The 24,613-nt window shown below is 38.4% G+C and overlaps 1 protein-coding gene across 7 annotated transcripts; it reads right to left on the reverse strand.

The window, feature by feature from the left end:
• Window positions 1-9,380: 9,380 nt before the first annotated feature.
• nap1l4a (nucleosome assembly protein 1-like 4a) lies at window positions 9,381-24,259 on the reverse strand. 7 transcript variants are annotated; one of them, XM_044356504.1, is made up of 15 exons: window positions 24,124-24,257; window positions 23,160-23,197; window positions 22,458-22,533; window positions 21,495-21,639; window positions 20,794-20,880; window positions 19,033-19,167; window positions 18,861-18,932; window positions 18,632-18,771; window positions 18,233-18,378; window positions 15,290-15,309; window positions 15,072-15,191; window positions 14,849-14,884; window positions 14,651-14,704; window positions 11,516-11,550; window positions 9,381-11,129 (listed from the first exon to the last, which is right to left on the reverse strand). In XM_044356504.1, the coding sequence occupies exons 2-14, from the start codon at window positions 23,173-23,175 to the stop codon at window positions 11,545-11,547; spliced, it is 1,053 nt and encodes a 350-aa protein (XP_044212439.1). In that variant the 5' UTR covers window positions 23,176-23,197; window positions 24,124-24,257; the 3' UTR covers window positions 9,381-11,129; window positions 11,516-11,544. The 7 variants fall into 7 exon arrangements, with proteins under 7 accessions (XP_044212439.1, XP_044212433.1, XP_044212432.1 ...); XM_044356498.1 differs by lacking the exon at window positions 11,516-11,550 and having other exon boundaries at window positions 24,097-24,259; XM_044356497.1 differs by lacking the exon at window positions 11,516-11,550 and having other exon boundaries at window positions 24,124-24,258.
• Window positions 24,260-24,613: the final 354 nt, after the last annotated feature.

Below are 24,613 nucleotides of genomic sequence, written 5' to 3' on the forward strand. Positions count from 1 at the left end.
GAATAAATTGAATCTATTGCAACTAGTAACTTAAAATTTGAAAAATGTACTTGATGAGGTATTATTGGAATATTAGTGCATTTAGTTTTGTTTTATTTTGGTTTAACCTTTAAATTGGTCTAATAAAGATTTTAAATCTCAGTTGGTACACAAGCCTGAAGCAATGAAGTAATAAAGGTGTGGACTCTGTAAACTGTCACACCCAGCATTACACACAGTATTTACAGATTGTAATATCCTCCGCACGAATGTTTGCCTTTACTTCACACTGCTAAAAAATTAATGGAAATTACTGTAAAAGATGATAGCTGTTAAAATTCAAATAGACTATCCATTTCGTTGAAAACATGTATTACATTTTTGTTCATTTGTTCATTTTTATTTTAATTTCTAGTAGGAAAAAACAGCAGAGCAATGTAGAGCATTACCAGATGTGGGCCTGACTCAAGTTAGAAACTGTTTTAGAGCAGTTTTCCTGCTGTCCCACATTGAGGACAAAAGCAATTATAATATAAAACAAGACAGGCAGATTAAAGATAAAACAGAGGAGTTAGACAAAGAATATTATTCATATAGTATATGGGTTGAAACATACTTGTTTTTAAGGGTGGATTATCAATAAAAGAAGCATTTAGCAAAAAATAATGAGAGTAAATAAATTTTAGATGTATACAGACAACTTACACAGAATTCAGAGGGAACAATAAGGTTGATTATTGAGAAATTAGTGGTTATAATTTTGATTCAGAGGGAGGAAATATCTGTGTAAATGTTTAAATTGTAAAAAGGAGGGAGAAGTTCTGATATGAAGTGGGATTTTGTTCCAAATTATAGTGTATGTTCAATGATTGAAAAATGATTTTAAACCATAGTTGTTACTCAAAGTGGGTATTGGGTTCAGTTCATTTCAGTTCATCGGAGGACATATAATAAATTAAGTGATTACAATTTCATGTAGGATTAATGTGACCTCAGAAAAGATTTTGGAATCATTCATTTCCTAACCTGGCTTTTGGATTTGCACATATTTCTGCACATTAGTGCAGTTAGCACATTACTCTATGGTTATATATGTTGTGATAGCTGGTGAAAGCCTCTCTCAGAAAGTGAACTATACATAGTCAGCCTAACAATGGGGAGCAGTATGGATCAGCTGGCTGTGATGGGCCGCTGACAAGTACAGCAGAGCCCGCAGGTAACAGCTGCATACTATGACACGTTTACAACTTTGGCCTGTCTATCACATACACACACACATACACACACACGCGCACACAGACACACATCATCTTCTGCTCCTCTGCTCTTTGGTGACATGCCCTTGTGATGAGACTCCAGAGCTATTTGAGGCATTGTTCTGATAAGCCCTGTGCGTGTGTGTCTGTGGCCACGCTGGCATTCAGCAGCGTGGGAAAAAGAACAAATGGCTGATGAGCGCAGTGCTCAGTCAGACACAATGCTGCAGGAGGAACCGTCGGAGAACAATGAAAACAGAAATGGCTGCTGTCATAGACTCGACTGTCTCATGAGGAACTGGGCAGTTATGAGGGCCAGTGGTGGAAGAAGTACTCAGATAGATACTTAAGTAAAGGTAGCAATACCACAGTGTAAACTTACTTGACTGCAAGTAAAAGTCCTGCATTTAAAACCCAACTTAGGTAAATTTACTGAAATATTATCAGTTTACTCAACTTAACTCAAGGTATTAAAAGTAAAAGTTCTCATTTTGGATAAAATCATCCCCTGTGACTCATGTATTAACTATGCTCATAATGATTAATACTATATGATTAATGCTGATGAATCAATGTGTAAGCAGCTTAACTGTTGCAGCTGCTCGAGGTGGAGCTACTTTTAACTATGTTGCATACAGTTAAGTAGTTTAGTTGAGTATTTCCCAACCTTGCGGTGGGGACCCTCCAAAGGGTTACAAGATAAATGTGAGAGGCTGTGAGATGATTATTCAGACAGGAAAGAAGAAAAAACAAAGTTCTGACACACAAAAATGGATTAATTTTTCTCTAATATTTGATGTGTTTTGTGAAATATTGGAGAGTTTAACTTATTTGGGCCTCAAAAGGTTTTATAAATGGAACCATGAGAAGTTTAGAGGGAAATATCTGTGAACTGCTAACAACTCATAGACATCTGAAACATGACATGAAGCCACAACCATACACTACTTTTTGTAAGAGGTCTAAGCCAAAAATGTTTTGGAACCACTGGTTTAATCTTTAACAATGCAGTGTAACTTACAAGCTCATCATATGTTATTTCATGTAAAAATTTAATCTGAAAAGTAACGAGCAACTAAAACTTTAAAATAAACGTAGTGGAGTAAAAAGTGCAATATTTCCCATTGAAATGTAGTGGAGTAGAAGTATAAAGCAGCATGAAAAGGAAGTACATTCCACTCTTAATGATGGTAGAGATAGAGATGCCAAAGAGGATGAAATCTACTTCATCATAATCAATCAGCCAGTTTCCTTGTTATATTTCTCATGTAACGACAGATGAACTCATCAAATGTCTTAGTCTAATAAAAGTGGCAATGCAAAAATGTATTGAAAAGTAAAGTAAAATGTATTATAGTTTTATATTTTTTAATAGATGATTCATTCTGATGCATGAACATATAAGCAGCATTTTAATACTGCAGGTGGTCGAGGTGGAGGTACTTTTAATATCCTGTTGTGTGGTTTTATCTATAACATTGTGTAGTTTATGTAGTGATAATATATCATTCTGTAAAATCTTATCCTGCTAAATAAATATCAATTATAGCTGTCAAATACATGAAGGAATATGTCTGAAATGTAGATGTGCCAGTACCTCAGTGCACATAATTATACTTGATTAAGTAAATGTACTTTATAATTCTTATTACTCCCACATGTATTTCCAGAATGATGTTCAGGCACAGGAAACAATCACATAAATGTCAGGGCATACTAAACGCTCTAATTGTTGTATAACACTGTCATTACTTCAGCACTAAGGTGTGTGAACCACGCATTAAGTAATAACCACACTTCCTTCACACACCAAACAAGCCACATCAAGAGACTCTGGTGAGAGTTATGAGATGTGATGTAGCAAGTTGCTCTGAGGACGCAACACCTCAGTGCTGCCAAACCAACTTTTGCAAAGAATGGCAGGTATGCAGGTCTGCAATCCCTCTCCTTGCCAGGAATGTAGAGTTCACTGTCTGCATAGTTTATATGATAAACCTAGAGTCTTTCCAGAGAACCTAAACTAATCTATGATGGAAGCAGGGCCATGGACTGGGCTTTTACACTTGACAGTTAAACCTTTTAGGCATTGTGCCATCCAAGTCTGACAGATTACTTTTAATAATGTGCAGAAATGATGCCAGCATAAAGCCAAGAGATACAGTGAAAAAGCAGATTAATTAACAAGGAAATTCTCTTGAATCTTGACTCATTTATGCAGCAGTGACTGAACAAGTCTGAATCTGATCAATCAGCTAAAGGCCATCAATTAAAGTCATTAGATTCCTTTGAGGATTACCTTGAATTACGTCTTTCTCTGAGGAACTTTAAGACTTAACTTGAATAATGTGATGCAATATTTTGCTGCAGCTGAGCGTTTAAGTCCATAATTACACCAAATGCGTCAATTTCTGCTCTGTAAATTTTCTGAGCCACCTGCATTCACCTAATACCACCAAATAAAGCTGAGCATAGTGCAGCGTGCAAAATGTACGTATATTTAAGCCAGCTCTGCCTCAGATTGTTTTTTTTGCTGTGTGTAACCTAAATCCTGTTCATGTCGTCCAGGTCTGACAGCTTTTATCTCTCCTCGGAAGTCAAGGAGTGTGATTCAGGTTAAACATACCACACCTAGTTCTATGTCCATTCACTGATCCATTCATAAAACCAGACAGAGGTGTTCTGCCCTGTCGCTGTGCTGTGATTGGTCACGAGGCGTTCTTTCCCACACATACCAGTCAGGTCAATTGGTGATAATGCAGGAGAGCAAATAAGATTAGCTCGAGTATACTGGCCATTGTTAATAACCACACATGTTGAGCACACATAGATCAACATAAAAGAACAAAGTGTGACTATTCGACAAGTCACTTAAAGAATGTTTTTGATAACGCTGTTACATTTTTTATATTTGTCACTGAGCTCCTTTTAAATTACTTTTTTCTCCCTTTTTCCCACACCTGAGTCTCTCTCAGTGTTTCCTTGCACCTTGTCTTTATGGAACAATGACTCACTGGTCGGCACAGTTTGAATGTTCCCTTTATACTGCCTTGTTTTTCCTCCCACACACCAGAGAGACATGCCAGTCAGGTAGACTGAACATGCCCAATGCATGCTGGGATAGACTCCAGCTAGGAGTAAGTAAGTTAAAAAAAAAAGTACATGAATTATGTTTTGGCCAACAGCTGTCAAAATTACTCCATCACCTGACACCCATGTGCAATTTTCAAACAGCACAGAATACAGTGATTGAGGGGATTTTGAAAGAGGCGATGCAGGAAGCTTTATTGTGCTTGTCACAAACCCACGCTGAAATGTTAGAAACAGCCTTGTTTGGTCACACTTCTGGAGGAGACTGTGCACTGCTCTCCCCAAGAATGCTTCCCTTCCCTGAACACTCCCCTGAGTTTCCTAAGAGAGCTCTCTGCACTAAGTGGCACGTCTTGTTTATGTGTTGCAGGTGCTGCCAGGAGAGGTTAAGGTGACAGCTGCCCTGTTAGCATGTTTTTGTTCATTCATTTGCTCACCATTGCTTTTTAACAGCACAGTTACATTTTTGAATTTGCTCTTGTTGTTCTTTCTAATGACTGGATTGTGTTTTTTCTCCCAAAATGCATAAAATGTCCACTATTTTTAAAGAGCTTCTTGAGCATATTTTACATGTTTTTTTAGGTTTGATGATCTGAGTTCTGAGTATAGCTTGACCAAAACAGGATTATTGAAGTCAATACAGGTATTGATATTTGATTTAAAAAAGCCAATAATTATATATCTGCCAATAATGATTTCTTTTACACATCCCATGATATAAATAAACATTTTTGATAAGGCTACTTTTATTTATTTATTTATTTTTTGACAGTTGTGACATTTAACAGTTAAAAAATAAACTTCTCTCTGGTGGACAAAAAAATTGAATGGTGACACTGTTTCAAAACATATCTTTGGCAATTCTGTACCTCGGTTTCTTGTCATTTATCAGAAGACACGTACGCTGATACCGATATGTCTGCAGTGAGCTGTACTGGCCTTGCCAAATTATCTGTCTTTACTTCTGACTGAGCAGACTTGGGGGGTTTCCATGGAGTGACTCCCATACGCCTGCTGACAAAATCAATATGTCTCAAAATAAGACACGTCTATAATGTCAGTGTGTGCATGGCTGTGAGTTGTGGTGTCAACACCACCAGTAACATTATCAGATTCAGGAGGTAATGGGCTCTTTATCACACTGCCAGTTCAGCTCATCCAGTTCTGAACCACCAGCACAGCATCAGCAGCATAAAGCATCTCTCTATTCCCCTCTCTTTCTCTGGAACTCAGTCTGGCTCACATCACTTCCGACCAGGAGGCGACGATACAAAAGACCCCACACAAGCGTACACACTCATATCTGTGCTCACATACGAGTAGAAGCGCTGCCAAAAGCACCTTGGGGCCAAGAGTGGGACGGTGGGTGCAGCTGCAGCTGGGAGGAGTGTCGGAAGAAGACTGCACCCTCTACACTTCTGCTGGATGAAGATGAGACGACGGCAGACGGCCTCACTTAGGGATAATCCCAGCAGTCTGAATACTTTCCTTTGTTCTGCTTCTGTGGACATGTGCGCAGTTCAGAGATCATCTCCCTTTGAGTCCAGCACTGATTTCTTCTATATTTGTTGTTGATTCATGTTAAACATCCTTTCTGTCTGTCTGTCCATGTGCACACACTCACACACGACACAATACATCAAACAACTGAGCATGCAGAGGACGTCAGAGAGCACAGAATGAAATAAAGCCTCACTGTGTTTTCTCCTTTTTTCATTTTCTTTTCATTCCCCCTTCTTTCAACACGACCAAATGAGTTAATTTATCGAATGAATGGCCTTCTCAGTCCCAGACACCCATCTCACTCTCTGGATCTCATGATGTCACCTTTCTAAAATTACACAGTGTGACTTGTGATACACCTGGCTCTGCTTGTTCTCTTAATTTGTAAATTCAAAAATATTTCCAATAATACCAATAAGACAGAACTTAGCATAACTTTCTGTCTAGTTTTCACATTAGTACTGTTGCACATGACAGGAGTCATTCTGATACAGTTTCAGGAGGCAGAAAGTCACTGACCTACTTTTCTCCACACAGATGGATTCTCCTGCAATAATGTGAACATCCAGCTGTCTGACTGTTGAGTAATTTCATGCAATTTTCATGGAGCTGAAAAAGCCGTTTGCTTCTCAAAGGATAATTAAAGTATTTCAGTCAAGCTCCACATGTTTTATACATTTCTTAAGAACCAGACTGAGTCTGTATAAAATTACATCAGTGATAATAATCACTATATTTTGGATTAAAACTAAATCTACATCCACATTCTTTAGTGTTAGATTCAGGATTAACATGTTCTTACATCCTTAGTTTTGTTTGTCTAATATACATTTACAGTATATGAAGTCTTTCAAGTGTATTGTGTATTACAACTTAATTGCTGAACTAGTCTAATGTTATATTGGCATACTAGATATATACAGAGTAAATTCTGTCCTCGGATATTAATTAGCTTTTTGTGATTTATGTTAATTTTAACCTGTTGTGATGTTGGATATCTACGTTAAACATGGTCAAAGTTCCAAAACTTGAGGTAACGCTTCATCTTGCTCTTAACATTTTTTGGTTGCTGAGGTTGTTGCTAAGATTTTCTATGTGTTGTTTGCATTGTCCACTTTGATATTTTGGAACAGATTCTGGCTCTGACATGTACGGATGTATTTGAGAAGTTGTTGAGTAAAGAACGAGAAAAATTTGTGAAATCCTACTACTACGACTGTTTGTTTCATGGTTTGTTGTCGTACTTTCTGGAGCTGGCAGATGGGGCAGCTTCCAGACCAATCAGAGCAGAGTGGGCTCATCGGGAAAGGTGAAATAGCCTGTTTCAGACAGAGGCTGAACTGAGGGACTGCATAAAGGGTCAAATAAGTTACGTTTAAGTAAGGATTTTTTTTTCTTTTTTAACTGCAAATCATGCAAAGATATTCCAGCAGAGACCAAGATTAAAAATACTGACCTGGAAATGTGCATAATATGTCCCCTTTAATTTTCAGTGCAAACTATGAGCAAGAGCATCAGTCTAACTCCACTGTGCAGTTCCATTTCCCCTCTTCAGACACAATCGGACGCCTTGTTACAATGAGGCGATCCTCAAACCCCCACACAGCAGCCTCAGCATGAATAGCGTCTTGTTCATAAGTCTGAACGGCCCAATCCCCTAAATTACAGTAAGAGATTTCAATCTGTTTGTTTGCTGTGGAGGATGGAGGGATCAGAATTCACTGCTGCCTACTCATTCCCTCCATTATATCAAAAACCTCCTTACATTTCTTATCTTTTAAAAATATTATGGACTTAGTATTTTGCTTGTCATGATCTTGATCTAATCCAGGCGTCTCATGTTTTCTCACACTGTTGCATGTTGTCACTTCTGTTCCCATGAAGATAGAAGCATAATCACACAGCTATACTGTAAGTGTTGCTGGACAAGGTGACAGGATAAGAAAGCACCTGTCTTTCAGCACTTAGCAGAAATTCTGGGTTGCTAGGACACAGTTTCGCCATTCTCCTCCAGAAACTTCAGAGCACTCAGTCATTATCTCCCACAATGCATTACAAGGGTCTCTCAGAGGAGCGAACATGCTGTCTCTATCTCCAAGACAGAATTCCAGACATTCTGGTTGCCTTGCCTGATGTTGGGCAGACCGTAAGCAAATTCCTCCAGCCTGGATACCACCCCGCTGTTCCAAAGTCATCAGGCTGTTTGTGAGGAAGAAAGTGGTCCACTGCTCTCACGTCAGCATGTTGAGACTGTGACTCCATCTTTAGCTGTTAAGCTCTTGCCAATTATTCACAAATCATCACCCGATGCCGAGCTGCTCAGTAAGACCAGTCTGTACTGAAGGCCTCTAAGCAGCTCTGCTGGAGCAGTTCAGGATTAAGTGATCCTTCCTCAATCAATATTTTTCACAGCAGGCATTTTGACATGTTATATATACAGTTAATGATGGCTGAATTCCACTTAGCTGATTCAGTTTGAATGTTTTGGTAGAGATCCTTTTCACAGCATTTTGACTTGTCATGGTAGGAAAACCACAGATGTTACTAATATGATTAATGATGAATCTACTCCATTCAAATGTCCCAGTAAGACATCAGAGGGTAAAAAAGGGTGAAGTTTCCATCCAAATGTAGCACAAATTTTAACAAAATTTGCAGAAAATCACCAAGAACAAGTCATGCGTGTTCCATCCACTACTGTTATGCAAATATTAGGAAGAAATATCAAGATAAGCAGTTGGTAGTGCAAAATCTCCAGTCGTGCCATTAAACCATCACAGAAGAGGGTGCAATGAGATGACTCAATTAGAAGAGCAGCAGTTAAAACTCATATGATGGAAAGCTATGTGGAAAAACGTGATGGAATTATGGAATTCATGTTTATTTTATGTGTTCACTCGAGGAACGATACAGTCACCTCACCAGATGTTTTTCTGCTGGAATTTTTCGTCTCCTCAGTGGAACCGAAGGAAGGCTGAGTCACAGTCACACGCTTCATGTACGTCATGATTCACCAATCCATTTCCATTATACAAAACCTTTAGCAATATTTTGACTAAAAAAAAAAACTGTAGTTCTTTTAATGTGCAAATAGAATATAAGAATAAAAAACAAGTGGATAGCAATGCACTTAGTGAGCCAGCATGCACAATACCAGGTCACTGACACCAAAGCAGCTAAATGGAATTCAACCATTGTTGCTTGTATTATTTATGCTTGCACCTTTACACTGTTATATGTCAAAATATTTTCAATGAAAAAGGCCTATTGTGCATGCTGGCACACTTGAATAGAACAGTCATTGTAAATGTTATTAGTTAAACCTCAGCTTTTCCTGCTAAAGTCAAAATGTGTGTTGTGAAAAAGGCCTATAGGTCCTAACAGTTAGTTAAAAAATTGAAAAGCTTACTGACTTTTACCTGCATATTATTTAAACTGTGTAATGTAAACTGTGAGAGGTCACAAGACAAAATGGTTGGGAACCACTGCTCTACACTACCGGTAAACTCTTGAATGGGACACACACTCACAAAGGACAGAAGACACGCAGACACATTTCCATGTCGCACAACTTTAATAGAATATCTTAACTAACTCTGTACAAATTGAAAAGAAATATTGCGCAAGTAACAAATTGTGAATAAGAACCAGTTAAGGCCATTTCTAGCACACGGTCCAATGTGGTAGATTTGAAGATGTCAACCGTGGCTCTGAAAGATCTGTCCGACAAGATCTACAATCGTTCTTTTAAAAAGAGAAGGGGATGGGTTTTATTTCACTGTCACTGCTATCGATGACCAGTCACCAGGCGAAGGTGTTCAACCAAACGGCCAAAATCCAAGTGCAGTATAAAATACATTGGCAACCTGTTCCATTTGTATTCCACAGACATTCTACTGAATCATTAGACAGAGATATTTATATATTTTAAACAACTTTAAACGCTGAATTAGATTACATGGTGTTAATAAGAATTGGCAAACAATTTCATAAAAGAGGACGGTTGTGTTTTGTCTTTCATTTTGGCTTCTTGGCAAAGAAAGTCTTGAATCCTCCACATTAACCATCCTGCACCCTGTCATAACGGACTCTAAATGACATTTGTTAAGAACTAGATAAATACCAGAAGAGAGAAACTTATGTCTGCATAAATCTGTAATCTTAAAGAGAGTATTCACCAGAGTGAATGTGATGACTTGGGCAGCGGAAATCCAACTAGCTGAGAATCAGCCTGTGGAGTAAAATCTGTACTTCTGAAATGTCTGGATAAATTATTCTTATTATCCTTGTTGACACAAGTTGAAAGAGTTTTACAGGAGTGACGGGTAAACCAGGAAGAGCAATATATAACAGCTCTGAGGTACAACCACGTATGTACAGTACCTCTGCACATGCCTGTCACATGATCTAAAGTAGTGTTACATGTGTCCTCTCAAGTGCTCAGTTTAAATGCTTGTTAGGCCCAATACAAGCGGGCAGAGGTGAGCAAAATAATGCAGAACACAATTATTCAATGTTTGAAATACATTTTGATAATAAAAAAACATGACTTGGCAGTATTCACGTTTTGTTGACCTGCTAAGCCCAAATAAGATTTGAGCCAATGAGAAATAAGCCTATAACTGCGGCTGGGCCTCAAGGGTTCCCAAAATGCACCACTTCATACAGCTGCATGACACCAGAATAAATAGTCCAATGACATGACAATGAACATTTAAAAAAGTAAATTAAATTCGAAATGATACATTGTATGTCTCTTAAAAAACACCATAACAAAAGAAAAACAACCCCAGTGAAAGATTAAGTCAAATTTGTTCAGCAGTTTCCTGGTAAACTAACACTTCTCTTGTTGGCATTAAAAAACCCTGAGTAACTGATTTATTTCCATGAAAACTAGAGTTGGGATCCATTCCTTTCCTATCTTTTTCCATATGATGATGTTCTGAGGTTCTTGGCAGTAGTAACCTACTCCACTTTACCAAAGAAGAAGACTGTCCCTATGTGACGTTATGCTGTTTAAATTACACTCAAGTCGCTTCCGCTTTGAGGTCGAATGAAGCAAAATTTAAAAAAAAGGGGTGTGATGGGCGCAAGACAAAAGAAAAAGAAGTCATGCACATAGTAAAAACGCAGTTTGGTTTGCGTTCTATTGCGTTCAGATGAGAGTTCATAAAAGGGCGGAGACTGCAAGAGTAGGAGGACTTGCTGATTGGCTAAGAACTGATTTGACGGACAGCAGGTCTCCACCTCCCCTGATCACCACGGTTACTGCTGTTTGCATTCGGCAGGCTGGGGCTGTTCTTTCTGTGGGGAGCAGGCAGAGAGAAAACCACATTAGACAACAAGTAGACAGACAAATAATGAAGCCACTGGGCATTAACTAACAACTAGAAGAGGCTAACAGGAAAGCAGATGCTAGAGAATGACAGCCACTTTTATTTTTAACCTGGTGTGGTACAGAAAAGAGGACTATGTTAGAAACCTGGGGGTGGGACTACGAATAGATTGAAAGAGCAAAGACAGGAAAGGAAAAAAAGGAGGCCGTATCTATCCAAGATGTGAGTTGAAGGTCTTAAACACCTCAGACTACAAGGAGAATCAAAGATGTAGTGAAAGAGAGAGGCAGCCACATTAATAAACTAAAGCCAATATATAATGTGTGGGGGACGCCATCCTTATTTCTCCCTTACCTAGAAATGCATGGGGTGAGAATGAGTGATTATGCCTGTAATGGAAGGGAATCCAGGGGGAGAGAGAGACAACAATATGCACAAATTTAATTGTCACATTCAGAAATAACATGGTGAACACAATGAAACGTTGCTAAATATGGTGAACGAGCACGCTGAATTCCTGGAGCAAAACGAATAACTGTTAGGCTGACAGCAGTTATCATGGGAGAAAAATTCAACACAACAAGCTACTACAGAAACTAATTCACGGACAGAGCAGCATTGTTGGTCACTCCCAATAAAACTGCTCACAGTGCACGTTATGTACTCACTCACTATCAGACTGGAATAGCTCATAAATGAAGAATAGCCATCTCAACTAAACCATCAGCCCGACTAGACCACATAAGAAAGGACTCTTTCACCAACTGTCACGACATAATAGTTCACAGATTATTTCTGAGAGAATAAGTGCAGAAAAAGCCAACACCTGTTGTAAAGTCTGACAAATACAGGATGTTTGAATGAGGTGGAGGCGGAAATTGGACGTACAATAAAAACTGCTAAAATGGCAAGTTTGCTAAAACAAAGCACATTGTACAATAATGTACAAACGCTTCTGAGAAAACTCTGTCTAGTGAAGACATGCTAATGACAGCTACTCCAGTGTAACATACACAGAGTTGTTCTGTGCAGATTTTCAGTACAAAACAGTCTCATGACGGATGTCTTGCCTGTTTAAGCTGAACCATGCTAGTTAGCTTAAGGAAGCCCAGAGAAGTCAGAGCTGCAGAACCTCCTTCCATTTCTTTTTGATCTCATGTGAGAGGATCATGATTTCACCGTTAACTAGAGTGCAGATCTCCGCCAGGTGTGTACAGTCAAGATGGAGGCGAAGTTAACAAAAACAGGGATTTATTGACTCACAACAAAGGCCAAAACGTGGCCTGCAACAGCCTGGCTAGGCCCCGTTTTTAGCCTAGCTGATTGCCGGAAATGCCTTTTGCTATGTCGTAATGCATATCGTAAAATGGCAGGACTGCTGCAAAGACCAAAGTCTAAGCTTTACGATAGGCTCATAGGGAATCTTATCAATATATATTTGAATTCACAACACAACTCGCTCTCAAGGTACTGAAATTTGGCCTAAGTTTGATCTACTGTGGTAACAAGGAGTGATTGGTTGTCCCTTGTGGAAACAAGATTCCTAACTGAGGCAGTTGTTGATCACTTGAGGCCCCTACCAGCCTGTTAAGCGGAGTGAAAAGTCAGCAGTCTGTGGTGGTATAAAATAGGTTTTTCAAAAACTGTGAATCACTGCAACCATGAGAAGTCCTTGAGCATATCATAAATAAACTATCATAAATGCACAAAAAATATGAGGCTGATGGGTCCCATGTATGCGAGATTAGCTGCGGACAGAAACACACCTGCGACCAAATGCATGTCCCCCTCCAGGCTTACGCCTAGCGGAGATAATTATAGTGCAACACCAAACAAGGAGAAGTATCAGATAAACTGTGTCAACTTTGTTATAACCATGACAGGTAATGTTTGCACTCTCCCAAACGTGTACAAGCCTGGGTCAAAACGGTCTGAGATGCAAGTCTTTACCCTCATGGCGCTCATAGCTATATGACCACACTCAGTCATAAAACACAAATTGGAGGAATTCTGCCATATTGCCTTTTTTTTAAAAAAAATTACAAATACGGTTAGGAATAATTAAGACATGATGTGTGTTTACTGTTTATTCAACTGTGTACATCTTAATTATCCTGCCTCCTGAATAATTTTGTACATAAGTTATTGCGTACATATTATTTCTAGCAAGTTGCACTATATTGGAGTAACAAGCCTGTTGGGCTGTACTCAAGTAAAACTGAATATTCGGTGCAGGTACCAGAGAAGTGAAAGCCTTTTGGATTTATTACACCATGGTGGACAATTCATTCCTGGAAGCGGCTCAGTGAGTGCTTCCTGTGTTTATGCCATGACGCATGCAAATTTCTGTCTTCATTCCCTCCATGAGCACAAAACAGAATTATGTCTTGGTGTCTTTTAAACAAATTGTGGATGTAATGGACCAAATTCTGATAGTTCAGAGTGTTTTTTAAGTATGTAGTAGGCTTGGGCGGTATCTATTTCTTTCATATCTTCCTGACAATTTCACCGGGATATATATATATATATATATATATATATATATATATATATATATATATATATATATATATATATATATATATATATATATATATATATATATATATATATCCCGGTATTTATGCAAAAACAAAAAAAAACAACATAAAAGCTGAGCTGCCGGTGACAGAAGTCATTGTAGCATGTACGACATTGTCTAGATTACAATGCTGTGTGTCTAACATGCAATTAGCCTATTAAGACAAATCTTGCTGGGTTTAAATACTTATGTCCTATCTATTCATTATTCCTTGGCCCATCAATGGGCTGAACAGAGATGATGTGTGGGTCGTGGTGGCAGACTGGCAGCTGAATAAAATCATGAGGCTAATAAACTGCTTTTGTAGTTGGAAGAAGTCATCTCAAGATAAAGTTATATGTGGCATTCGGGACTAAACCCAAAATACTCCCAAACAGGGGCAGAAGCATTTTCTTTTTTACTGGTCTGTAACATTATCCCCACCACTCGCAGCCGCCATCTTTTCAGCTCAGCTGTCTGTTCCACCAGTAGAGACGGACCTCTGATGACACGTGTACAGCACGTGTCATCAGAGGTCCGTACACACCTCAATACAGCATCTCCTAATCAGTTTAATAGAAAGAGGAGCGTCTGTATTTTTGACTGTATTAAAATAATTGTACCTTCAAGATTTCTAAATACCCTTGTATACTGTAATACCTTGATACCACCCAAGCCTAGTATGTAGTTTGAGACATTTTTCCAACAGTTATTAAGCAGCTTTTCTAACCACTCCACTAAAATTGCCACACAGCACAGCGCTGCTCCAGAGGCTTGGTTGCATGTTCAGCTAAATAAGCTACATGGTTAGCATCACTGTCACTACACCAGTAAAAGCACTAACATTGAAAAACAAACCAATAATGCAAACACATCATTAACAGGTTAAAAATAATCAAATCAGAAAAGAAGCCAGAACTCATACTGACCTTGGGGTCAAAGTCTCCCTCGTCATCATCATCATCACCCTCCTCGTCTTGCTCCTGAGACACCAAAACAAGATGATTTAAGTTTTTCAAGCAACCACTGGTTTAACAGAAGTATTAACATGGACTAGTATGATTATATAGTTTGGCAGGTATATCAGGTCAAATACAGTGTTTGTAAGTGAAAATGAAATATCAAACCTCTTCATCTACATCGTCCAGCTCCTCCTCTTCAAACTGCATTAAAAACAAAATCAAATGTGAGTGAAGACCCACATGTGGTACAACAGTGACGACAAGTTCTAGGTTATGTATCGTCAAACTTTTTTTTCAGTCTGCAAACATCCCATCTTGTGGCTTGTGTGTAGGAACATGTTTGTGTTCTAGTGTAACAGTGTGCGTGTGAGACAGAGGAAAAACTCACACTCTCGTCATCTTCCAGGGCCTCTCCAGTGAAATACAGCACTGCTCTGGGAACTATTCTCTCACGGAAGAAATGACCAATCTCAAAGTCTGTGGCTAGGGTGAACTCAGAGTCTTCGTCCTATAAAACAAGAACACAGAGAGACCAGTCTGAGAGATGTAATGGGAGACACAATATAATATGGTGATTTTATGATAGGTAAGCTACATTTTACTCACCATTTCTCCATCTGGTGAAGCTGTAAGAGAAAGGAAAGTATATGTAATTTAAACCATAAGCACCTCAATACACTGGTTTACAATGACTTTATAAGCCAGTCACAGGTGGATGTTACATTTGTTTTATTATCGACTTAAAGCCTTTATTTCTATCTTAATATTTCTCATTCAGTTGTAACCATCCGAAAGCCCATTTATGGAAACAAGTATGCCATGACATCATAATGCGTGGTCCACAGGAAGTGACAAGCCATTCGCAAACATCTGTCAGCCTCCACCACCCAGACAATGAACTGGCTAAAGGTGACATCACCCTGTGCTTCCTTTCCCTTCAACAATACTGTATTTAAGCAAACTGTTCTGTTACACTAACAAGGTTCCCTACGCGCTCTACTGTATGTCCATCAGTTTTACTCTAATGTCGTATCCCATCACAGTAAGATCAGCTTCACTTCACTTCACAGCAGGCTAAACATGACTAATGCTTCATAAGTAAGAAAAGTATCTGGAGAGAGGAAGGTGCAGTGACTAATGTGTATGACAGTTGATTAGTTGTCATCAATAGTCCACTGTTTTACTGAGTAACCGCATAATCTTGCTCTGAAAGGCCTGCATGGATGGCATTACACTGCACACTTTCCTGGTCAGTTGGTGCACATTTTGGCTGATGTTAGTTGTGAGCTTAAGTCTACAACTAAAGTCATTTTGATAAAGAAATAATATTGGCACTCAAAGTTATATTCCTTTATGTAATTTCACTGGTTTGTATTTCAAGATAATTCTTCAGATAATTCTTGGTGGAACATACAAATATAGCTCAACTGACACCTATAATCAATATTTGAGTTAGTTGTTAAATAACAAAAAAATATATTGCTAATATTTTTTTAACTAACATAAGAAACAAACATTTTATAGTAGTCCCTTAAAATTGCTTTTTCAAATGTTTAATTATGACCTCAGAATGTACCAAGAAAAATATTTCACAGTTGAAAAATAAAACTTGTCAGTTCTCCATGGTGGACAAATTTTATGATAGATACGTTTTCTAAATTACCTCAAATATATCTTTAGCATTTTTTACTGACATTTCTTGTTACTTATCCAGCGTAATTTGCACCAAAACCAATATAACTGCAATATTTATGTCAGCTTTGACGATTTATCAGCCTAGATCTGCTGACAACGTACAAAAACATTCTTACAATACTTTCTCACACATCCTGATAAAAGATACAACTGATTACAAAAAAATGCACTTCCTCTCGGGACAGCTGTACATATGTTGTATGAGTTCATGTTGTTTGGTTGTGAAAAATGACATGAAAATTTGTTCATGTCATTTTTCACATTATCACTATTGTCATGTCATTTTTCACTATTATGTTCAATAATTTTCATGTCATTTTTCACATCTTTCACCGTTATCTTCAATAATCCTGTGACAATCCATCAAAATCAATGAGCTTACAACTGAATCAGTTTACAGCATGTTGGGTCTCTCAAAGGTTCTCGAATCAAATCTAGTAAAAATTTCTGTCCAATTTATAAATAAATATACAACAAACTTCATTCTCACATCTATGAACTCCAGTTAATATACACGCATTCTTTGTGTGTGTTGACATGATCACTGAGAGATGGATTATTAACTAATGAACATCTCAACCCCAGAGCTACACACCTGAACATACTTAAAGAGCTATTTATATTCACCAGTCATATCCTCAGACTATGACTGAACCAGTAAGACAAACGTTTGTCAGCCTATGAGAGCTCAGGACAACTTCTCAAAGTCAGAATAAGTTCAGGCATGTCTGACAGGAATGCTGACTATACAGGAAAGATGATAATTCTTGAATAAAGAATGACTGCTTTCAAGATATTTGACATAATGGATCAGTCACTGTATTATTCACCTATTGCTTACACAGTTGAACAATTGTAACCAAACTGACATAAGAGACTGCTGATGTCTCTCACTTTTTGGGAAAATGCACCAATATGGGTTTATCTTTTCAATTAACTCACATCAGACAGAATTATTCTAAAATGTTAAACATTTTTTCCCTTCTCTATTGTCAAAAGATGTGCTATAAATAGACTTACAAATTTGAAAGCACAAATCAGTCATTTGTAGAATGTTTTGGCTAAATAGGTTATCTGTATATCTAGGTTATCATCGGTGGTTTCACAAGTTTGCCCTCACATTGTTTGTACATGAGTCAGTCATTAACTGACTGCACCATAAACACACCTAAACTCCCTGAGCTCTTCTGGAAAATAATGCTAAAACCAAAGTTGATGTAAAAGTTCCAAAGTTGAGTGAGCACAGCTTTATGTATAAAGTCCAACTTCAGTGAGCAACAGAAAAGCTGATTGTTCCACCTACACCCAGCAGAGAGCACATGAATTCAAAAGTCAGGAGTTTGGCGCCACCTGCTGTTGAATTTAGCTCAACGCCATGACCAATGTGCATGTGCATGTATGTCCTCCTGTGCGTGCAGTGAAACTAACACAATGGGGACCAACTCATAATAACACGACTCCATAGTGCTACTAGTGATCAAAACTCCACAGGGTGTTTTTAACGTGTTTCCACACTACCTGCGGATGAGCACAGACATGTTGACTGTTCAGCACGTGTATGTGTGTGTGTGCCTCTCCCTGTCAAGAGTTGTCAGTGATTTAGTGTTTGCTCAAGGAGTTTGTGAACAACGTGTCTAAAGCTAACACTGTAAAGATTTGAATGGTAACTAAATGGTTAGTGGTTATTTCTACTAGATACAATAATTTCAGAAGTTACTGAGAAGACGAAAGGGTCAATGCTTCAAAAGGTTACACCTACACCTCCAGTGAAATACAAGCAAAAGCTTTACTATATTTTTATGTATACAAATAAATACCGACATACTGCTGAGTGATTATTGTGTGTGCTCTCACCTTTAACAGGGTTAAAGAAGTTGAAGAATGAGTCATTGGGGACCTGTTTGGTAACAGTGCGGACAGTGCCACGGCCTTTATGCTTCTGCTTCTTCTTAATAGTTTTCACTGTCACATCCTTCCCCTTGTGCCAATCTATCTGACAGCTAGAGATAAGAGATGTACAAAAAAAGTAAGAGTTGGCAGTGAGCAAGAACGCTAAAAAAAAAAAGAAGCTAAAAGTAGGAAGAAGAGGAGGCCGACATGTGGGATGTAAAATCAAGAGAGACTAATATAGAAAGAGTGAACAGATTTACATCCCCTCAAACCACACAATCTCTATTTTTGCCTTAAAATTCAACATCATCAGTGTCAAAGCCACAGTTTGAACAAGCACGGTTTTTGTACTGTGGTTCTCACCCTTCACAGTCAATGATCTCTGGCCCCTCGAAGGAGAAAGGGTCCGAGGTGTCAGGCTCTGACTTCATCTTGTAGACTTTAGTGAGGACTGCATTGTTGAAGTAGCCATTGGGCTCAAAGTGGAACTCTAATGTGAAACTCTGTGAGAAAGACCAAAATAGATTATTTCACTCAGCATTTTAAATCTATTTAGTTTGTTCATTTTCATTGATATCAAGTTAATACTGACCATTGGCTGTCCTGGTTCAGAAAACTTGACTTGAATATCTTTCAGGTGCTTAAGGATGGGCTCATCATGTTCCTGATAAGAGAAGCAGTCAGGTCAGAGACTTAAGATATTGTTCAGACACGTGGTGAAATGTGCATGAGGCATGATTCAGAGATGAATCACTGAAACATACTTGTAGCATGTCACTGAGCATGTCCACACTCCTGAATATGGTGAGCCAGAACTCAGGGATGCCTTTTGGATCTTCCTCTGGTGTGGCTTCCTCTTTCTTTGCATCCTCAATAGCAGCTTTTTCCTTTACTTCCTCCTGCAGACAGTGGACAGGACACTCATCAGAATTCACTGTTCATAAAAATCTCAACTTTAAATTCTCATGGAGTCTCATTGGGACCAAGATTTTTTTTTTTTTTTTAACAAGAAAGAGTTTATCTACTATGAGCGATATGGCCAAAAATGTTATCACAATAAAAATGTTCATATCAGTCGATACTGACAATTATCACAATAAATATCAAATCATTATTTCTTCAAAGTTTAAAGGCTGATTTTTGATCAAAATTTTTGAGTAAAATTAAGTAAAATCCTTTTTCAGTCCTTTTCCCCTCAACAAAATAAATATCTTAATAGAAAAATAAAGTGCTGCGGTGTGATACAACACATATGTAAGATGGCTCAGATTGCAAAGTTAGTTACACGTTCAGTAACACACGATAACGTGAGCATTTCAATTTCGACTACATTATACAAGTGAGAACAACCACAATCACCTCTGCTCAGAAGTTGTGACCTGATGTGCTGAGGTAGATGTATTGTCTCATTTCCGGTTGTTGGCGCTTCTGTTACTGGTTGCGTTTTCGCTGCTTTTAACCACTTAATTTTGCTATATTCTTCATTACAGCAGCTAATTACCCACTGTACATTTAAACTTACACTAGTTCTGCTCAAGCACTCATAGCTCTCTCCTTTTAGTGACCTTCTCGCTAATCCAGCTGTTTTCAGATATGCTAGTTACTTTAGCTTAGCAGTTAGCAATGGCTTCTCCCTCCTCTACTCTCTCTTGCTCGGTGTGTCTTATGTTTAGCTATTCCTCTGCGTCCTTCAGTGATAATGGTAAATGTACAAATGCACCATGGAAACCCAATCATTAGCTGCTGTAGTTAGCCAGCCCCCAGTAGCCGGTGTGCCGACCCAGCGTAGATCTGCTAGTTACTTAGCTTAGCAGTTAGCGATGGCCTCCCTCTTAGTTTAATTATATGGAACATTTGTTATATTTCTATTGAGGAAAATTATATCAAGATAATTATTGTTATCGCTTTATCACCCAGTCCTATCTACTATCTTCATGCCAGTAGGTAGATAAACACACACACTCCCATCACATTTTGGTAGTGATAGTGTTTCTCATAAATACATCTCTTTCCCAACCCTTCTTTGTTCCAACTGGACACAAGCCCATTCACATATTTGTCCAAATGTGTTTTGTTTTCCGTTTACTTTAATGAGGAGGAAAGAGATGTTTAAAATTATTTTTCCATGTAGGCCTTACAATCATTCCTTCATCTATCAAGGAAAGACATTCAGAGAGTTTTACACTTAAAGCATTTTATTCTCAAGTTATTTGGCAGATTTCCTGCAAAACCAAAAACAGTGCCACATAATGGAAGTCTGGCATGTCGCACGCAATCTTACTTGGCAATGATCTAATCAGTTTGTTGTAATTAAAGTAATGGAAATTCACTGGGTAATGACATCTGATGTTTTATAACATGATCTAAATCCACAATTCCCAACTCTGTTCTAGGGGGGATAATTTAAGCATACTACTAGATTCATTTATGAGGTTAAATTAATAATTATTTTTCCTTTGCTGAAGAAAATTAGAAGTAGTTGGCAAAGTGATCAGGCCCTAAAGACAAATCAAAGCTGTACTTACAGCTAGTTCTTCCTCTTCCTCTCTGTCACTGTGCCACTCACACTCCTCGTCTGTGGGTTCCACTGTTCCTGTGACAATATCTCGTCGCTGTGACACATGACACACACACACATTACAACAAGATTTAGCATTTTAAAAAAAGACTTGGGAATATTAGAGTGAAATGTCTGCACAAGCACTTATTAGATAAGGCTGAATTATTTTCAGCTAGCACATTGAAATCAACACCATTTGAGAGAGACTGACACACACAGACATATATACTGCACATGCACAACATACACACAGCACAGACAGGTGCTGCAGGATTTCAGCTGCCAGTCTTCAGTGCAACTAAGAATGGCTGAGTTCTTGTCACTCGCTCTGGAAATAGCCTTGACTGACAAAAGAACAGTTGACTACTCGTTGTGGCAGTACTTAATTTAGCACCAGTGATGTGTCTTCACTGACCTCAGGTCAGACCAGAAAGACATACAACACCACCCATTAGTGCAGAGAACAAGTGGACCTCAAATCTGTGATTTTCATTCAAATGACCCAAAGAGATCTTATGTTTCAGTAGACTTTGCTTTGTTTGCAGCACCATAAAATTAACAAAGAAAATCTAAACTTCTAGTATTGCAGTTGGGTACAAAGCGGAGAACAATAAAGTAATGTAAAGAAAAGGTAAATAAATAGGTAAATAAAAACATTTACAGTACCTTGTCAAAGAGTGGCTGATAGAGGGCAGCATACTTCCTCTCTAGCTCATGGACCTCCTCGTAAAATTTAGCCTCTATGTTGGCACACTGCACCTGTAGCCTTTTCAAGGCGTGCACTCGCCTCTTCACTGCTTTGGGAAGCATGCTACGAGAGAGAGAGAAAAAAAAACATTAGAATTGATGTGAATCTAAACAAGCAAGATTGTGAACTACAACTAAACTGTAATCCTGAACCAACTGTTATACAGTCCGTAATACTTTAAACTTGCGAGTCTTCAATTTAGGGGGTTGGGAACCACCAAAGGATCTCAAGATGGTTTTAAAGGATTGAAAAATGAGGTTGTGATAGTGTGGCAGATGTCTACAGTGATACTGTATCATTTACCAACAATGATCCATTGAACTGAACTGGTTAATGTATCAAAAAGTCAAGTCAATAACCTAAAAAACAGGTTTTGTTTGACACATGAGAAAGAATTTGTCTGATGTTATGCACATTGAGTTGACTATTGAATCTGAATTGAATAATTTTGATTTTGCATATGTTTGCTTTTGTGCCAAAGTATTTCAGTAAGTATTAAGTATTTCAAGTAAGTTAAAAACTATCAGATGATATCAAGTCCACAATCACCACCTTGGATAATGCCAATTCACATCATGCACAAGTTACTGTAATTATCTTAATAATCTTTTGGATAGTAAGTACCAGTTATATCATTATGCAAGTGGTAATAATGACCAAAACATTAAAACAAAAGTATTATCAGGTAGCTGATATATCGCCAAAGATGGTAAATAATATGAAAATATCTGAAGAGCATGGAAACTTGGTTGCCTTAAGTCAACTAAAGCTCAAAGTATAAGCAAACTACGTCCCCAGTTATTGATATTTAGAAATATTAGCAAATCTCATCAGGTTTAGGTTTTTCAAAACAGTTACAGTCATATAGTTACTGTACTGACCTCTCCATGAAGTGGAAGCTGACAGGTCTGTCCATCTGTCCACCTGGATTTTGCATCCCTTGTTCCCCTTTACCTGCTGAGCCAACACGGAACATTAATGGAGGTATACCGCTCATATTATCATTACACAAATGACATATCAGAATTACAATACTGTGGATTGTGCTTTTATTTTCATTGATGATGTTGTTTAAAACACTAAACAATATGACACTATCCAACTATCCAATTAAATAGCACTCATAAATAAAAACTACCTTTGTCAAACTTGCTATGGTCCTTTGATGTTAACACTTTGTCATAATTGCTGAAGTTATCAGAATCAGAAACATCTTTATTGGCCAAGTATGTTAACACATACAATGCGTTTGACTCAGGTTGAGTGGCTCTCAATGTACTTACACAAAATAACAACACAACAATCTTCAGAAATATACACAAGGGATGACTATATACAGGTGAAACTGTGTCTGTGAACTGTAAACAGCAGACAAATAGTGCAAAGAAGTGAAGAGTGCAAGGAGTGTGTACAGTGTGTGTGTTATAATGAACATTTGGAGTTTCACCTTGATTGTAGTTTTCATTTCATACACGTATAGACAGATGAATATTTAACAGCTTATAATCAGATTGAATTCAAGTTTTTTCACATCTTATTTCTAATGTACTATGGCCAATTGAAAAAATTACACGTGTCTTTACCTTTATTGGCGTCCATTACCGATTGGCAGCTCCTTCCTCTGATTGAAACAGATTAATTATATTAGACATATATGCTCAACATGAGTCATGACAGTGAAAACCACAGACAGAGCCAGCAACAGAATGAATAAGGGGGGGAAACACTGTCGATTGCATTTCACGAGTGAGCTCGAGTTTGGACTTGTGATTTAATCGCTGCATGTGAAACGTTTTCCACAATTACATCGCCAATATATCATGTGTCAAAGTCTCAAATCTAAAAGCGATTAACTCATAAGAGGTGAAAATAAACAAACTTTGGGACTCGTGTCAGCTCGTCACACAGACTGACAGCTGACTTCAACTGATCAGCAGCAGCAACACTTGTATTGAGCAAGCGCAGGCCGATGACGCATGGACAAGCTAACGGGCAGCTGTGCTAGGCTACGACAACCAAAGTTAGCATCGCTCCGTGTACTATGAGTAAAAGAAATGACAGTGACAGTCACAGAGTACTACCGACAACACGATATCATATGAATCTACATACTAATGTCGGCTTACTAGCAAGGACCTACAAATAACCATCTAGCATGGGCGGTGCCATAAATGTGACAGCGGCTAACTAGGCTAGGTAGCTAGAAAGAAACGTGTCAACGTGCTATGAACAACGCTTTAGTTAACAGCAACTGCGAAGGTTGACGCGTTGAATTTCCCCTTTTTCTCCCAGTCGAACAAAACATTTGGCAGCGATACTACGGTGCGGATAAAACTGACCGTTGACGTTACAGCTGCTAGGCTACCGCTAGCCGCTAATACCAGCTAGCCATCGATAGATCGCGGGTTAATAAAAGCACCAGAGTTAAAGCAAAAGTGTCGTGAAGACAGTTCACCAACAGCTCTATCAAATTAGTGCGATCACTCGTAGCGTTAATGTTTAGTAGTCTAACTTACTAACCTGAACTAGCTGTTGTGTCAGTCTTACCTCGGGCTGAGCGGAGTTCTAGCTGGTCCTTTCTATTCAACCCCCACACGCATGGTGCTGCGTTCAAGTGCTGCGCGGAGAAAATCCTTTTGGGGGGGTCTGAGGTCCACCTAAGTGCCCCCCTTAGATGGCCCACTTGACCCCCAGTTACCTTTTAGTAAACTCTTGTACAGTGGTTCCCAACATTTTAGGCCTGTGACCCCTAATAGTAAAGGAAGGTCTACCTGGGACCCCCCCTCACATGTTGCATTGTCTACCACTTAAGTTACTGATTATTGTCTTGATTAATCGGTTAATCGTTTTATCCATGAAATGTCAAACATAGTGAAAAATATCCACAGTCCAAGGTTACATCTTCAAATGTCTAGTTTTGTCTGACTAACAGTTCAAAACCCAAAGATATTCAGTTTATCATCGTGTTTTGTTTTTTTTTTTTTTACAAAGAAAAGCAATAAATCATCACGTGAGAAGCTGCAACCAACTTATTTTT

This window comes from Thunnus albacares, chromosome 7 (genome assembly GCF_914725855.1).
Source record: "Thunnus albacares chromosome 7, fThuAlb1.1, whole genome shotgun sequence".
Lineage (NCBI taxonomy): Eukaryota > Metazoa > Chordata > Actinopteri > Scombriformes > Scombridae > Thunnus > Thunnus albacares.